Consider the following 17,312-nt stretch of genomic DNA (forward strand, 5'->3'; position numbering starts at 1 on the left):
AATGTAAGAATAAAACTTTTGCACCAAATTACCAAAAAATAAACTTATCGTGCCTTTTCCAGGAATGATTTTCTTTCCATTTCAGATTGGCTTAATTTGCACCTCAGGGTCGGTCACTGTTTATGTAAAATAGCTGTGGATAAGAACAAAAAAAAAGTGGTTATATTTTTTACACTTTATATTAAAAAAATATATTTTAAGTGAGAATAAAAACACAATTCTTGTTTTTCATTATAGGGATCTCAAGGTTTCCAAGGCTTCCCTGGTGCAAACGGAGAGAAAGGAACTCGGGTAAGTGTGACTCTATGGCATAACATAGCGTAGGATAAAATACAAATAGAGTATGGTGTAGTATGACAGCGCAACATAACCAAGTGGAACAGTAACATAACATAACATACAATAGCACAACCTTAAGTAGTTTAACATAACATGGGATAGCATGACATCACATAGCATAGCTTGAAATCGCGGAGTGAACCCAACTGAACGTAGAGTAGCACAAGATAACACCGACACGTAGCAATTAACATAACATAGCATGGCACACTCTAGCAAAACAGCATTGCATAACATAATGTGGGGCAGCATAAAAAAATAAAACAGGATCATGTAGCAAAACATAGCATAGTAGCATGACAAAACATTGTAGCATAGCGAAGCAAAACGTAACGTAAAAACTGTTTAACATAGCATAGCTTAGCATAATATTGTATTTTAGCATAGCATAAAAATGCATACAAAATATTACACAGAATCTGATATTTTTGCTTTTCAACATCCTAAATGTCTCAGATAGAAATGATGGGAAAAACTATTCCACTCTTCCTTTTATGTCCGCAGGGAACGGCGGGAAAGTCGGGACCACGTGGCCAGCGAGGACCGACGGTGAGTGCCTTAGTCAGCAGAGTCGTGACACTAACAGATGGCCATCTTGGCACCTCAGACAACCAAAATGAATCCTGGTGGGGATCTGAGGGTCTTGCCTTAATAAATATCCATTCCTCGTTTTCCGCAGGGCCCTCGAGGGGAGAGAGGACCCAGAGGACCCACGGGAAAAGCTGGACCAAAAGTGCGTCAAACTTTTACTTTAAATGTCAAATCTATCTAGTTTTGAATTGACCTATTTTATTATACTCATTTATAATAATTTTTATTATTCCCATTAATGGAAATTTCAACAAAAGAGTTTCTTTTTTTCCGCAGGGCACCTCAGGGACCGACGGACCATCAGGACCTCCCGGCGAGAGGGTAGGTGACTTCCTGAGATCTTAAATTAATAATTCGAATAAATCTCATTAATAAATTGTTGTTTGTGCGTCAGGGTCTGCCAGGACCTCAAGGACCAACAGGATTCCCAGGACCAAAGGGCCCACCTGTAAGTACTCACCCCCTTCATTTTTTACACATTTTGTTATGTTACATTTTGTCATTAAGGTCCACCCTCAATCCATCCACTTAATGTTGTGTTAAGTGTGACATTGTGTGGTTTTTCAGGGGCCTGCCGGGAAAGACGGACTTCCTGGACACCCTGGGCAGAGAGGAGAGACTGTGAGTGGTTGCCTAAAAAATGATTTTATTCGTCACTTCATCAGAAAAGCCACATGACAACCCTTCTTCTTCTCCTGCAACACACAGGGATTCCAAGGAAAGACGGGCCCTTCTGGTCCTCCAGGTGTTGTCGGACCTCAGGTGAGTACTTGCTCTTACACAATGGAACCCTTAAGCTGGAAATGAATCCCATTTGTTGGGATTGTGAATCAGAAATTAAGAAAAAAAATCTGTTCTAGAGCCATGATAAGATCCCACAAGCAAATATTTAAGTAATATGTTCACGCTACTAGTTATTATGAAAGTGTAATATTCCTTGTGATTTTGTAGGGACCAACAGGCGAGACTGGCCCAATGGGAGATCGAGGCCACCCAGGACCCCCTGGTCCACCTGGTGAGCAGGGTCTTCCCGGAGCTGCCGGAAAGGAAGGCGCTAAGGTGAGTCCTCAAACGTGACTTGGTTATAGAAATAAAAATAAACATTTCTAAAAATGTAAAAATGTCATTTTAATAATTAAATAAGTCATTGTCATGTTTTATTTTTATTATTTTATTCATTTTATGTATGATTAATTTATTTGTAATTGATGAATCAATTATTTGATAAAGTTTTAATTATTTTTACATTTATGATTTACAATCAATTCAACTATCCACTTAATGAAATAATTTATTTTACTCATTTAAAAAATGCATTATTTACACTAAAACAACCAATGATTAGAAACATATTTTAAAAATCAATTTATTTTAAAAATGTATATATAAAATTGCTTATTGTTTAAAATATTGTTTAGAATGAATACATTAATTAACTAACTATTAAATGAGATAAATGAATTTTGAAAAATACCTTTTAACCTATTTTAGGGGACAAAAAAATGCTAAATGAATGCAAGAATCAGGACTCTTTATGATCTGAGTGGGTTGCATGATAGCAAATGTGCATGTGCAATTGAACGCCTGTTTCCGCATACAACCGATACTTTTGAACTTCCTTTGAGGGCATCATGGCATTGTGTTGTCTTCGCCCACAGGGTGACCCAGGACCCTTTGGCCCTGCCGGTAAGGACGGCCCACCTGGGCTGCGAGGTTTCCCCGGAGACCGAGGACTGCCCGGCCCCTTGGTCAGTATCATCTTCACTCTGCGTTGTCATTGCGTAACGCTCGTGGGCTATCAAAAGCCCGGCGAGACCTTGTGTGGGCTTGAAAAGAACGACGATGTGATCCTGCCTTGTTTGTTCAGAAATCCACATACAAAGTCCCACTCGTTGTGTAATCTGCTCATACTTTGACACAGAGCCAGAAACAAAGATTTTGAAGGCAAAAGCTAAAGAACTGTGCTGTGTTGTAAAACCTCCACTTATGTTTGCAGGGGGCTCACGGTCTGAAAGGAAACGAGGGTCCTCACGGCCCACCTGGCCCAGCTGTAAGTATCTCTGCATTTGGCATAAATCCTTGAATGTAACTAACTGTCAATATTTTGTTTTAATGCGATTAAATAAAGTCATGATTCTTGTTTTAAACATTTTGTTTCTTTGGATAAAGAGGAAATACTGAATACTGTCAACAGCGGACCTTAACGTCAATACTTTGTACTGCAGGGTTCTCCTGGCGAACGTGGTCCAGCTGGCTCCGCCGGACCCACAGGCCTGCCTGGACGCCCTGGCCCCCAGGGACCCCCAGGCCCCTCAGGAGAGAAAGGCGGACCGGTAAGAATGTCTGCAGTCCCAGAAATTAAATGAGTTCTGAAGCCGGCTTTTACGGGAAATGGGAAAGGTGTTTCCTACCCTCAAAGGCGAAAAACTGTTGGTGTTGGTGGAAAATAACAACTTTTACAAGCAGTATGAAAGTGCCTTTACCACCAAACATGAAAAATTGCCAGATCGAGTTCATACCATCATTCTGAATCATGAGTGCTGATTCCGTGTCTAAAATTGTTTTTAGGGAGAGAAAGGACCTCAAGGCCCAGCCGGAAGAGATGGTATTCAGGGACCGGTGGGTCTACCAGGACCCGGGGGACCTCCTGGACCACCTGGAGAGGACGGAGACAAGGTGGGATATGTCTGTCAGCTTTTCTTACAAGCTGAAGTAGTCTCTAAAAGCTTCGGTCTCTGCGTTTATTTCACCTGTGTTTTTGCCTGAAAATTTTCTGTCGACTTTACATTTGCAATACTTGTGACGGCTTTGTTTTTCAGGGAGAACTTGGAGAACCCGGCCAGAAAGGAAGCAAAGGTGACAAAGGCGAACATGTGAGTTACTCTGAGGTTTTCCCTTATATTCAATCTTCAATTATCATCAATTAACACATTCCTAAAAATCAACAGGGTCCACCCGGCCCCACCGGACCCCAAGGACCCGTCGGAGCTCCTGGTCCTGCTGTGAGTGACTTAATTTTCGTGCACCAGTCTGTGTTAAATTGGCAATTGACCTGTTTACCTGCTTCGGGTGTGCAGGGAGCAGATGGCGAGCCTGGTCCCAGAGGTCAGCAAGGTCTGTTTGGCCAGAAGGGAGACGAAGGATCCAGAGGCTTCCCCGGACCCCCGGGCCCAGTCGGGCTGCAGGTGAGCAAAAGTTTGAATCTGTTAGGGCATTTTCCCCGCATCACTGTGATTGATTGATGCATCTCTTGTTTTTTGCAGGGCTTGCCCGGTCCAACTGGCGAAAAAGGAGAAACAGGCGATGTTGGTCAGATGGTAAGCGCCATATGAGACATAAAAATATGCTATAAATTGAACATACACTAACGAAAAGCTGCTAGCTGAATGCTAACAAAATTAGCATAGAGGTTACAGTAATTATAAACCTTCAACAATATAATATTACTCACGAGTATATATGTTCTCTGCTCTGTGGAAACGGTGACAATAGTGGAGATTAGTTCCAGTTAGGACCTCTGTAGAAGTGCATTGTTTTCCCTTAGTAGATCTCAGTACAAACGGGGTGTGAACAATGAGCCGTCATTCAATCGGGATTTACTGTCATTAGAATCAATTTCAAGATTTTTCACATTGTTTCAACATTTTTCTTTTAAGGGTCCACCCGGCCCGCCTGGACCAAGAGGCCCCTCCGGATCCTCTGGTGCCGATGGACCTCAGGGACCTCCTGGTGGTATTGGCAACCCTGGTGCTGTTGGCGAGAAAGTAAGTCTTTCTTTTTTTTTTTGTTGTTCTTTGTTTACTTGGCCTTCCACACTTTTATTCCTTCGGCGTGTTTGCAATTTTTGCACATCTCAGAGAGCAGTTTCCTCTCCTGGGAACCTGACAAGTTTGTGCCTTGTCGTGACTGGCCGTCCCGCAATTCCGCTCCATTTGCCGAGATGGATTGTGGCAAATGACACTTTCACTTCTCCATCCTTCTTTGTTTCCCCAGACGGAGGGTGAGAATTGCAAACAAGCGAGTGCCACGTCGCTCGAGTTTACTTGATTTAAGAGGAGACTTTGTTGTGTGTAAACACTTTGCCTGGCCGCTCTGTCAGTACGACAAACAACTCGCATCTGTCGGGTGACGAATGCATTCATTAATACCATAAGTCAGTTGACAGTAAACCTCCTCAAATGTACGGACGACGATGTCAGGCAGTGACGGTGCTACGAGAGAAGCAGCAAAACAAACTGAAGAGTTTTAAACGACGATAATGAAGACAATAATGTTTCCCCTCAAAGTCTGAAAGGGCTTTGTTACTTTCTCCAATGTTGGAAAATTTTCCAGGTCATGTTCAGGCGCCCATTGTTGGAGTTCACAGTAGCGATACCCTAAAAAGTTGACTTTTAAAGGGAGTATGAAATGTGTTTGTCAAGGAAAATTACCGGGTTGACTTTGTACCATTAATACACAGAAAGAAGCTTGAAAAATGCCTCTTACAAGCCTCTGATAGCTCAATCGTATCCCTTGCGAAATGGCAACTCCATGCTTTCACATCTCTCTTTGGGCTAATGACACTTCCGCCGAAATGGCATTTTTACGAGGCGGAACATCAGCATAATAAGGGTGCTGAGTAGCTGTCAGTCATGCTGGCACTTGGGCTGTTGTCAGCAGATGAGAAGCAGTCAGGCCCAGAGGGGATGTAAAGCCACGAGATTAGGTCTTCATTCATAAAAATGGAGACAGGCTTCATTGTGCGGTGAACGAGCGGGTTGTACCACAAGGGTTGGCATTATCAAACCTCTTCAGAAAACCACTTTTTTTTGCCATGCTTGCTATGCTATCGTCGACAAATCTCCTCAAATGTCTCTCATCCATCCTTACTCTCTCTCCAGGGAGACGCTGGGGAGACCGGAGAGCCGGGTCTACAGGGCGATGGTGGTCCACCGGTGAGTAACTTTGCCACTGATATTCAACCCAGGAACATCACATTTTGTCAGTGAAAATCCGCATCCTCGCGTCCTTTTCACCCACAATGTTGCACTGAATATCCATTTGTGCTTGCATGATTCTAGGGACCGAGAGGAGAGCGAGGAGAGAAGGGAGAGGGTGGTCCGGCTGGTACTGCTGGACCACCTGGACCCAAGGGTCCCCCTGGAGATGACGGTCCCAAAGGCAGCCCTGTAAATTCCCTTCTGGATTCATCTCATTGCAGTTTGTATTGAAAAGTGATTTAAGGCCACTGTGTCGACTTTCAGGGTCCAAGTGGCTTCCCTGGTGATCCAGGTCCACCCGGAGAGTCCGGTACAGCTGTACGTACAACGTCTATACTGTGAATGAGCAAACTTAATGTGGTCTACGGAACTAAAAGGATGGGTTCTGGTTGTCTTGTGCAGGGCTTAGACGGCCCACCTGGTGACAAGGGAGATGACGGCGAGGCCGGTCAGGCTGTGAGTGTGACATTCTTGTTGAAAAATCACATTGATATTCTTTTGTACTTCAGATGTTTTAATCTATAATATTTCGAGCTAGGGTTCCCCTGGACCCACTGGAGAGTCTGGTCCCTCCGGACCACCAGGAAAGAGAGTGAGTATACTCCTCCTGTGCCATTGTTCTACCCACTGTCATATTCCAAGACAATAATCATGCCATGTTTTCCCAAACAGGGACCACCCGGCGTGACGGGACCTGAGGGAAGACAAGGGGAGAAAGGAATCAAGGTAAAAGAGAGCACAAGTTCAAAATATATAATTATATTTTAAAAAACAACAACCAACAAACGAGTGGAGAATGATCTCCTAAACGATAGTTTTCCTTGAATTTAGTCAAGGCTGCTGTACACTGAAGAAATCTGATTACTGATGCAGCACGAGCGGAAGCTAAAATCATTTCTGTGTATGATTTTGTGTCCGTGCCAAAAGGGAGATCCCGGCTTGGAAGGTCCTCAAGGAAAGACCGGTCCTGTTGGACCTCAAGGATCGCCTGGCAAAACCGGTTCTGAAGGCCTCAGGGGAATTCCTGGCCCCGTTGTAAGTTTTAATACTGTAAAAACGTAATTATGTTTTCTCGTGATCCCAACATCAACGTTTGTTATTTGTGCCCAGGGGGAACAAGGTCTACCTGGTGCTCCTGGTCCAGACGGACCTCCCGGGCCAATGGTGAGTTTAACTTTGATCTGTCTTGGTGGGTTTGTGACCCGAATACTTATCAGACTGTTACTTCCTCCAAAATCACAGGGTCCTCCGGGCTTACCTGGTTTGAAAGGAGACTCTGGTATCAAAGGAGAGAAGGTGAGGCTATAAATTGTAACAACAAAGACTAATGGACTCATTTCCTAACCGATTGATCATCTGTGTTGTTTGCCCGCAGCCATCAAACCATTAGAGCACTGGCTGGCAGTTAGATGTATGATGGTGCTAATGTCTGCGCTGGCGTGTTATTGACTAGCTGTGTGCTCTCTCTCCTCAGGGCCACCCGGGTCTCATCGGTCTTATTGGACCACCAGGCGAGCAGGGAGAAAAGGGCGATAGAGGTCTTCCTGGTCCGGCGGGAACTGGTGGTCCCAAAGGAGACAACGTGAGTGAACGAAAGGTCGTCGTCAAAAGGGCAGGAGGGAAAGCCAATTGATTGTCAAAGAAGGTGGTCCTGGAATGGGTTGTCTTTACTTGTCATTAACAAAATACAATGAAAATCAAGCTCAAGCCCTTCATTTTCATTCATTAAGGCTATTGTTGTAAGATGAGTTTAAAATGATATTGAAGTGATTTGGGATGATAGTTTGTTGTTTGTTATTTGTTACGCTTAAAACTATTTGCGTCAGGGCCTGGTCCGTTTTCGCATGTAGTGTACATCCAACCATCCACTTTCCTCTCCTCATCTGGGTTCGGGTGGCCGAAGGGGCAGTCGAAGTAGACAAGCACTGACCTACAGTCGACTTCCCTTTCTGCGGTCACTTCATCCAGCTCCATCGGGGAATACCGAGACATTACCAGGCCAGCTTGTGAGATGTTGTCTCTCTAGCATGTCCTAGATCTTCTTCAGGGTCTAGATTGGCCAAGAACACCTCATCAGGGAAGCATCTGAAATACTTAGTCCCTCCCCAGATGATCACTAGCTCGTTACTGCTGCTTGTATTTGCAATCTTTGTTTTGAGCCTATAGGTGAAGTTAAGGGATTACTGCTAGATTTTAACCTATTACCCTATGACCATGCTATTCACATTCCAGAACCCTGCCACAAACAAACAATTGCAGTAATTTTACTTTATTCTGTCTTTTTTTTAGGGTATTGCTGGTCCTTCTGGTTCTCTTGGTCCACTTGGTCCACCTGGATTACCCGTAAGACACCATTCACGTTACTTAGTCTTGTTTGATGAAATCATGATGACTTTATCAACTTTGTGTTGTCAGGGTCCTGCTGGTCCTAAAGGTGCCAAAGGCTCATCTGTAAGTTGTTAGACGAATAAGAACAGTCAGACTACTTTTAAAACCACTATAATTGAAGTCCTTTTCCCTTTTCAGGGTCAAACTGGACCTAAGGGAGAGACTGGTACCCCAGGAACCCAAGGCCCTCCGGTAAGGCAACATTTCTTCACCAGGTCGATGTGAATGATTCTGATGAGCTAACTCACCAAGTACACAAACATTTTACACCAAGCTTGACCTCAAGAATATTTAACAAAGTTCAATTCAAATTGTATTTATACTAATGTTTACAAAGTGTTCTGATAGATTAAATGAAAAATATATACTCCAAAGGTAAACACAGCAGATTTGTAAATGTACTGGATTTTAGACCAGCTCAGTGGCTAGTGGTAGAGTGCCCGCCCTAAGACTGGGAGGTTGTGGGTTCAATCCCAAATCATACCAAAGACTATAACATTGGGACCCATTTGCCTCCCTGCTTGACACTCAGCATTAAGGGTAGGAATTGGGGGGTTAGATCACCAAATGATTCCCAGGCGCGGCCCCTGCGGGGTGCTCACCACTCCCTCAGCGGATGGGTCAGATGCGGAGACAGAATTTCGAATGTTCGAGTACCCCTTGATGAATCGTTCCTGTCTCTAAACAGGGCCCCCCTGGCGACGTCATCCACCCACTGCCTCTTCAGGCCTCCACCAAGGGCCGCTCGCGCCGAAACATTGACGCTAGCCAGATGATGGATGACGAGGCAGCGGACGCCAACTACAAGGATTATGACGACGGCATGGAGGAAATCTTCGGCTCACTGAACTCGCTTAAGTTGGAGATCGAGCAGATGAAGCACCCGTTGGGTACGCAGGCCAACCCTGCCCGCACCTGCAAAGACCTACAGCTGTGTCACCCGGACTTCCCTGATGGTTGGTATTCACTGCGCCATGACCAGTTAGCCAAAACTCATTGAAGACTCTTCGTCCATGTTCCTCATGTCACTCAATTAGGCCACGCCTCTTTATACATGCAACATTACAAGCTATCGTTGTGACTAGATTACCCTTTCCTTGCCAGACAAGTTGATACTTTTGCTCTACGATATAGCGTGACGGTGGTAGGTGAACCGTGATAAAGTGAAGGGACGCTGAGTATATTCCTCGAGGGTCAAATGAAACCCAATGCGTCTTCTGACTCTCCACAGGCGAGTACTGGATCGATCCCAACCAGGGCTGCTCACGGGACTCCTTCAAGGTTTACTGTAACTTCACAGCCGGTGGCGAGAGCTGCATCTTCCCCGACAAGAAGTCTGAAGGGGTGAGTAGGGGCGCTGCTATTTTTAGCCTTGGCTTCGGCAGAGCGGGTAACATGACTCCCATGCTAGCAACCGTACGACTTCGTGCATAATCAGAGCACTGATTTTGACATTAAATTGTGTTATTTCCACTCTGGTACCCATGTTACTAGCCTCCATTTGGAGGGGGCATGGGGGAGGGGGGTGGGTGATGTTACTATTCTAAGTCTCCCTTCACTTGTACATCCTCTTGCCTTTATTCATTTCCGAACAGCGGGAATCGAGACAGACAATTTAACCAGTTTTGGTTTTATTTACGTAAAGACGAGAGCAGCGGTGCGATCTGTCTGTCGGGTGGGAGTACAGCGTGGCGGCCATTTTAATGAGGCCTCTCGCCAAGCCAGTCCCAACCCCACAGGAGCGGTGTCAGTTTGCTTAAGCCGGGAATAATGAAGCTGAGGTGGAGAAGGAGGAAAAGAAATCCCGCGCTGTCAAGGTTTTGCGATATTAGTCGAGCATTTCCTGTCCAGTAGGGGGGGGGGGGGGGTATGAGTAGTACAATTGCTTTGTTAATGTACTTAAGTAATTTTTTTCTGGTATCTGTACTTTAGTTAGGTATTTATTTTGTCTGATGACTTTATTTCTACACCATACAGGCGTGTACTCTAGACTGATTCTTTTAAGCTCTTGCAGAAGTCGACGTGACTTAAAAGACGCGAATAGATCTAGAGAGATAGTCAACCGAGGTTGAGATCTTGATTGAGATCATTACCAATGACGACGCAACAGATTTGGAGAAGCTCAACATCTCCCATTCATGGCCGTGGAGAATTGTTTGATGTTGTTGCTTCTAGAGTTCGCCAATTCCTCATCTGAAAATACACATCCAGGCAAGGTGTAACTTTTCAGTTGTCATCGTGATCTCATTTAGCCGTTTGTTCTTCTTTTCGGGTTTGGCTTTTCCCCCATTTGAAAGGCATCATTTTGTGCGAGCCAAAATATTCCTGTAAATAGCTTACCTTTTTTTTTCCACTTGTTTCTCTTTCAGATCTGATTCGGTACGGTCTCCCCCATCGGTGTCGTGTTCTTCCTTATTTCATTTCCGTACTTCCATTTTGCATCAGATCTCTTCTGACATGCTGTCCTTTAGTTCTCCTCATTACATGTCCAAACCACCTCAGTCTTGTACTTTCTTTGAAGCTTGGGTTACCTTCACCGACCCCCTGAAGTATTCAATTTGTTATTCTATCTTTTCTCGTCACGCTGGATAACATCAAGGTTCTTTTCTTCTTCTTTTTTTGAGTGGTGCTTCCCATCATCCATCCATCATTGCTGGCGTGCCCACTTCTTTAAGGACTTTGCATTTTCATTTTATGGGTACTCTCCCAAAATCCACGTTGTATACAATGGTTAACTTCCCCCACGCATCATCATTAGTGTATTATGTGTATGATGACATTTTTAATACAGAGCCATGCACAGCTTCATCAATGTCAAAGAGCTGAGGTCTGCTGTCTTTAAATAGCACCACAGCAAAGCCCCCGGCGGACCGCGGTGTCTTCATTCATCTCTGTCTATGCTGCAATTTTTACAGCAGCAATTAGCTGCCAGCTGCAGTTTGTTTTGGCCAAAGCGGCACCGCGGCACTCTGGTCCATTCTGGCAGGTGTGGACAGCTACCCTCACTCCTCAGAGCCCCCCCCCCCCCCCCCCCTGAGGAAAAGCATGAACGAGAAAGGGGTGAACTAATCATCTCTCCCTCATGGGCAACACTAACGATTTTTCCTTCCTGTCGATCCGTGCCCCCCCCAGGCTAGACTCACCTCTTGGTTAAAGGAGAACCCCGGCTCCTGGTTCAGTGAATTCAAACGTGGTAAACTGGTAAGCTGGCTTTTCCTGACTCCCTTTCCCTGAATGCCTGTTATATGGTTTTTACAGAGCAAAATGGCAAAATGGCCCAAAGACTCGCCAGGCACATGGTATAGTCACTACAAGAGAGGTTCCCTGGTAAGTGGCCCCCCCACACCTGCGGCCCAGGCTGGGATTGTGTGGGCCCCCAGGCCGTGCATGGTTATGGTACTGCACCTAAAGTACAGTGCATTACTCTGGAAATTTAAGGGCTACCTAGTTTTTGGGTGAAATTCCAGGATGAACCAAAATTGCACATCTACGAATGAGAATTAGGGCTAGTGAAGAGAGAAAACAAAAGTTTGGCAGGATTCTCTCACTTTGAAGTGAAAATTCTGAGAATAAAATCGGAATTTAAAGTCAGAATTCTGAGAATAAAGTGAGAATCCTGCCAAACTTTTTTTTTTTTCTCTCTCTCTTCACTGGTCCTAATCCTCCTCCGTACACAACAACCTATCCAAGTGAACTTTAATTTGTATGTTAAGGTAATAGTGGACTTCATTTTAATCCTGATATTTCACCTGAAAGCCCAACACCCCTAAATTTTTAGTAGTAGTGTGTGTTTATGCGGCACATGGCTTGGCTTACCGTTACGATGGTTGTTGGTGGTGGTGGTGCATGACTCGGCATGAGACGCATGCTTCTTCAGTCCAACAGCAGAACCCGGACAGATGGACGGACGGGAGGGCGGATGGCACGTCCTGTCCTGCCGCCACCCTGTCCCAATTCCCAAGAGAGTGACTGTATATCCTGACGACGTTGACTCAAGAAGAATCGGTAATAATTGCGAGGCTAAGTCTGAAAAAGGTTCAAGTCTAAAAGGTTCCACTTGAAGGTTGTGTTCAGTTAATTGGAGTGTGTGTGTGTGGGGGGGGGGGGGGGGGCAATAATGCACCAACATACAGTTAGGTTGAGTTTTTATATCTAGGGTTCGGGTTCAAGGATTAGGATTCTAGGATCTAGCTCAGTGATTGCTAACTACTGTGCTATGGTACATTAGTGTGCCATTAGAGGCTTCTTCAGCATACTCTACTTCCTTGATACCAATTACTACTTTACTATCATCCAGGGTTTTGGCTCCGTCTTAGGGTGTTACAGAAATAACTGCAGTTTAGAGGTGCTACTGTCCCGTGTCTTTGGCCTTTGAGCTGAACAGGTAAATCAAGGTCTCTGTGGGCTCGTTTGAAGCTTCGCCGTTTTTTTTGAATGGCGTCACAAGCAAGCATGAACACAACCTTCATTTCTACAACCTTCTCCAAATTCGAATTCGACTTTGGGTGTCGATGTTGCGAGTCCAGCGGGTCAGGACATTCAGTCACCAGCCACCCGGGGGGTTTCCGGGACACTCAGTCCCCTTGAGGCTGTTATGATGATGATGATGATGATAGTGATGACAAAGAGGTAATGTTCCTGGATCCACATGCTGGGCAGGTGGGGGTGGGGGGGCGGGGGGGAGCATGACCATCTGAACTCGTTGGGCCACAGTGTCGACACTCTTCAATAATTAAATGGTACGCCAACGTTAGAAGTTGAACTTGATTTTCAAACCAAATTTGATCAACTTAGCATACCTTAGTTTAAAAAATAGCTTTCATTTGGAAACCAGAAAGAAAAAATATTCCAGAAATGATCAAATGAATTGATACTTTAACGTACCTCCTCCTTTCCTCATATCTCAACCAATTCAAACCACTGGAGTGGCTATTCGGGCCTTTGAAGTTCAGCGTACCATTCAATTGGTCATCAAGTCCAATTGTTAGTGTGGCTACTGTGGCTCGGGAGATGCATGTGAACGAACGAACGAACGAACGAACGAACGAACGAACGAACGAACGAACGAACGAACGACCGAACGAAAGTGCATGGAGACGACGTGGAGACAAAAGGATGCTTCGTTCCAACGGCTGCCGTTGCGCATGCGCCCAGTAAGTTTGTCGGGAACGACCAAGCCACAATGTGGACCTTAATGGATTTCTCATGGTTGGTATACAAATCAGTCTTCACCTTAATGGGATCTGGCTCACTTTATTGCAACACCAGCGCAAAATGAGAATCGCCTCATTTTGTAACCCGCTACCTTAAAAGTATTAGCGTCACGAGCTCATTCTGAACAATACATGATGGCGTAGTTTTCGACAAACGAATAAAGACGTAGCTAATCATTAAAAAAAAAAAAAAAGCCAATAGTTAAGAAATTTGGAAAAATATTCAAACCATGTTAACAAGGAAGGCAACTAAGATCGGAAAATGCGGCTAATTAACGTGGACTTGTTGGCATTAACCTTCCAGCATCGATCGATTTGCACTAAAATGTAACAATCGATAGAAACTTGATGATGTATGGTCGTACATTTTATAGCCCCAAACGAGCTGAAAATATAATCAGGATTACTCACGTTTCTTCTAAAGATCTGAGTTTTTGCTGTAATTGAAAACTTCTGCAGTGATAGGAAGTAACAAATGTAACCGGAAACTCGACTTGCTGGAAGCTTGTGAAGGAAATTGAAAGATACATTATGAGAAAATTGACACTTGAACCCGTGGGGGGTTGTGAATTTTTGAAGCAAGTTGAAATGTATTATTAAAAATTATGACTGAGATAGATATTCAAGTTAAAAAGAAGTAAAGGGAAGCTACAGAACTGAGATACTTTGCTGCTTTTACTATTTACTTAATAGGTCTAAAAGTAATAATAGTAATAGTAGTACTAGCTAAGATTAAACTAATCCATATAAGAATTCTAATCATCACATAGATGCAAATACATACTGCAGATTCTTTCATGAAATGTTTTTTTACTCACCATCTTTGCCTCTATCACATGCTGGTTGGTTTCCTCCCCCGTTTTTTTTTTTTTTTTTTTTTTTTTTTTTTTTAGCTTTTCAAACCAGACTAAAAACAACCGCCGCTGTTTCGCTTTTCCGCTGCAGCTCTCCTACGTGGACGCTGAAGGCAGCCCCATCGGCGTGGTGCAGATGACTTTCATGCGCCTGCTGAGCGCCGCCGCCCGCCAGAACCTGACGTACAGCTGCCACCAGTCGGTGGCCTGGCACGACCAGGACGGCGACAACTACGACAAGGCCATTCGCTTCCTGGGCTCCAACGACGAGGAGATGTCTTACGACAACAACCCCTACATCCGTGCCGTGTTGGACGGCTGCGCGGTAAGCACAGAGGACGCCGTCGGTCCTCTCGATTGTTATCGGAAGGGGTGAAAATGTTTGCCATTTTGTCACAGCTGTACCCCGTTTCATTATGATTTATTACGATAGTAAATAATGAACCGGTTTACAAATACGATATTTTTGCGGCACGTGTGGGGAGGAAAAGTCACTTTTAACACACCGTACACTACGGGTTGAATGGGTAGAGATTTTTTGTAGTCAATGCGAATTTGATGACGTTGATTAATCGACGGCCAAAATTTTTGCCACTGTCAGTTTCACACCAAAAAACTATTCGCTGGATCGGCATAGAAACAAATAGGGCTGAGTTTAAGAAATCGAATAATCGATATCGAATCGATTTTTCTTTTCGAGTGTGAAATCGATTCATAAAACCATGAATCGATTATTTTTAAGATTTCATTTTGCCCATAAATAGAATTTTAAAGGCCCTTTTTTGTATCGTACTGTTTTCTTGAAATTTACCGTTTACGTGAATTTAAAAGTATTTTCTTATATTTTTATGAAAGACCTGATTTTATTGCACAATTCTGAATCTTTTTAATTATTGAATTAGAATTATGAAAACATTTTCATCTCATCCATGCTGATGCCAATCATTGTGTAGCACTTAAATGATTATAACGTGTTATTTTTTATTAATAAATAAATAGTTTGATCAGTTTACTGCCCCTGCAAAATTTATTTGGAATTTATTGTTTGTAGAGTTTCTTTTAAAAGACACATTTCAAAACGACCCAAGTAGAGGATTGGTCCATTTTTGACCCATAGTTGGGTTATTAGAGTGTGGGAAGAAAAATAGCTCTTAAGATAATCATTCAGGATGTCGTTTTAGATGCATCAAATTACATCTTACATCTCATCTCAATTCATGTCGGCTTTTTGTCTCCCGCAGCTGAAAAAGGGCTACGACAGGACAGTACTGGAGATCAACACTCCCAAAGTGGAGCAGGTGCCATTTGTGGACATCATGTTCAACGACTTTGGAGGCTCCACGCAGAAGTTCGGCTTCGAAGTGGGACCGGTCTGCTTCCTCGGCTAAAGACTGAGTGAAATATGGAGGCAAATTTAAAGAAAAACAAACAACACTTATTTTTGTTTCTAGGACAATTCTATTTGTAAAAAAAAAAAAAAATGTTTTTTTTTTCCATAAAGCAAATTCTGTAGGATGAGAGGAAATAACCTTGAAACCTCAGCGTGCCTTCTCCATCACATGCAAGTTTTGAAAGTGGATGATCACATGGTGCTGTTCGCACCGGTGTCATCTCCCGCCATGGACTCCATTTTGGCTCCTCTTCCTCCTTCCTGTCACGCACGTTCTTCGCTTTATTGTTGGGAGCTTCGTTTGTGCATAATTGTCCCTTCCCCTTCCAGCCCTTCTTTTTTTTTATTTTTATAAATATATATAAATATATAAATAATTTCTATGTTTGTAAGTACATTCTGTATATTGATCCTTGTGTTTGTTTTATTGCTCTACTGGCTTCAAAACGTGCATGTGACTCAATCGACTGGGCGGATACGGCAATGACATCATCATCATCATCGACGACGAAGAAATTCGATGTTTTAAAAAAGACAACAAATGAGGGACTAAAAAAAATGAGATTCTTGTTTGTATGAATGGAAATAAAAATAGAAGAATATATGCTCGAATGATTTGCAACGAAAAAAACGAAAGAAATAAAAATCGGATGACGTCACCTGAAAATCGGAAAAACTTCGGTGCTATTTTTCTCTTCTGTGGTGCTACACTTGGTATTTTCCCTCGTCGATCTTTTTGCTGCATATTGTAAGTTTTTTTTTTTCCTCTCAACGCAGCCATCTGCTTGAATTTCGGGAATGAATCAGAGTGACAAGAAATAACCCAAAGAGCGTTTTTTGTTGTTGTTGATGCTCGTGACGAAAAACCATGGCAAAAAAAACACACACACAACAAGAGCTTTAAAGTCGACATTTCGAATGGGAAAGGTGCTTTTTCTTCTTCTGAAACAGGTTTTTCTTTTAATAATAATAATAATTGTTCCAACTATGCACTCTTACGCTTATGACCACTAGTATCTTACCACAGAATTTCTTCACACAATTTTTTTTTCTGTTCATGTTTCCTAATTTTCAAAAATAATAAAAATATTTGAATAAACAAATATGTGACTTGCACAATTTCTCCATATGCTTTGTAGAAACAGCCATTGTTCTGATTTATTTAGATTATTATTTTTTTGTCTTTGTCAAACCTGTGTACGGACAAAAAACAAAAATAGATCTATTTGTTTTTTTCTCCCTCTTTTTTGGGGGTTTTCAAAATGTCAATAAATCAAAGTTTACTGTGGCCATCCACTCCTTTGTATGTCTTTTGAAGCATTAAAACTCATCTGTATGCATGAAATGGTTAAGTTTGCTCTCTTGTTGTCACCACCATTATTTATTGTATTATTTAATAAAAAATAATAAAAATATGTACATCACAAATTTAAGTGTAAAAAAGGCCATTCGGGTATGACGAGTTTATATCTTTTGAGTTGTCTTTGTTGAATAAATCAGCGAATCCGGACAGCAGCTCGCGGTTGCTAACGTAGCCGCGGTTTGGTTTATTTTTTTC

At 43.1% G+C, this 17,312-nt stretch overlaps 1 protein-coding gene across 2 annotated transcripts in view; it reads left to right on the forward strand.

Annotated features, from left to right (window-relative positions):
* col5a1 (procollagen, type V, alpha 1) overlaps positions 1 to 17,050 on the forward strand; it is a 66,860-nt gene extending 49,810 nt beyond the window's left edge. Inside the window, exons 33-67 of one of the 2 annotated variants that reach the window (XM_086096522.1) lie at positions 238 to 291; positions 844 to 888; positions 1,019 to 1,072; positions 1,207 to 1,251; positions 1,325 to 1,378; positions 1,498 to 1,551; positions 1,639 to 1,692; positions 1,882 to 1,989; positions 2,589 to 2,678; positions 2,927 to 2,980; positions 3,156 to 3,263; positions 3,499 to 3,606; positions 3,750 to 3,803; positions 3,879 to 3,932; positions 4,008 to 4,115; positions 4,194 to 4,247; positions 4,587 to 4,694; positions 5,811 to 5,864; positions 5,991 to 6,098; positions 6,174 to 6,227; positions 6,312 to 6,365; positions 6,448 to 6,501; positions 6,582 to 6,635; positions 6,837 to 6,944; positions 7,020 to 7,073; positions 7,152 to 7,205; positions 7,384 to 7,491; positions 8,199 to 8,252; positions 8,325 to 8,360; positions 8,436 to 8,489; positions 8,986 to 9,253; positions 9,529 to 9,641; positions 11,430 to 11,498; positions 14,456 to 14,689; positions 15,606 to 17,050. In XM_086096522.1, coding sequence (XP_085952648.1) covers positions 238 to 291; positions 844 to 888; positions 1,019 to 1,072; positions 1,207 to 1,251; positions 1,325 to 1,378; positions 1,498 to 1,551; positions 1,639 to 1,692; positions 1,882 to 1,989; positions 2,589 to 2,678; positions 2,927 to 2,980; positions 3,156 to 3,263; positions 3,499 to 3,606; positions 3,750 to 3,803; positions 3,879 to 3,932; positions 4,008 to 4,115; positions 4,194 to 4,247; positions 4,587 to 4,694; positions 5,811 to 5,864; positions 5,991 to 6,098; positions 6,174 to 6,227; positions 6,312 to 6,365; positions 6,448 to 6,501; positions 6,582 to 6,635; positions 6,837 to 6,944; positions 7,020 to 7,073; positions 7,152 to 7,205; positions 7,384 to 7,491; positions 8,199 to 8,252; positions 8,325 to 8,360; positions 8,436 to 8,489; positions 8,986 to 9,253; positions 9,529 to 9,641; positions 11,430 to 11,498; positions 14,456 to 14,689; positions 15,606 to 15,752 — 2,883 coding nt within the window. In that variant the 3' untranslated portion in view covers positions 15,753 to 17,050. Of the gene's footprint in view, positions 1 to 237; positions 292 to 843; positions 889 to 1,018; positions 1,073 to 1,206; positions 1,252 to 1,324; positions 1,379 to 1,497; positions 1,552 to 1,638; positions 1,693 to 1,881; positions 1,990 to 2,588; positions 2,679 to 2,926; positions 2,981 to 3,155; positions 3,264 to 3,498; positions 3,607 to 3,749; positions 3,804 to 3,878; positions 3,933 to 4,007; positions 4,116 to 4,193; positions 4,248 to 4,586; positions 4,695 to 5,810; positions 5,865 to 5,990; positions 6,099 to 6,173; positions 6,228 to 6,311; positions 6,366 to 6,447; positions 6,502 to 6,581; positions 6,636 to 6,836; positions 6,945 to 7,019; positions 7,074 to 7,151; positions 7,206 to 7,383; positions 7,492 to 8,198; positions 8,253 to 8,324; positions 8,361 to 8,435; positions 8,490 to 8,985; positions 9,254 to 9,528; positions 9,642 to 11,429; positions 11,499 to 11,555; positions 11,625 to 14,455; positions 14,690 to 15,605 lie in introns of both variants that reach the window. The other variant, XM_086096523.1, reaches the window with a different exon arrangement.
* Positions 17,051 to 17,312: the final 262 nt, after the last annotated feature.

This window comes from Leptonotus elevatus, chromosome 15 (assembly GCF_054856555.1).
Source record: "Leptonotus elevatus isolate MCC_2025b chromosome 15, RoL_Lele_1.0, whole genome shotgun sequence".
Lineage (NCBI taxonomy): Eukaryota > Metazoa > Chordata > Actinopteri > Syngnathiformes > Syngnathidae > Leptonotus > Leptonotus elevatus.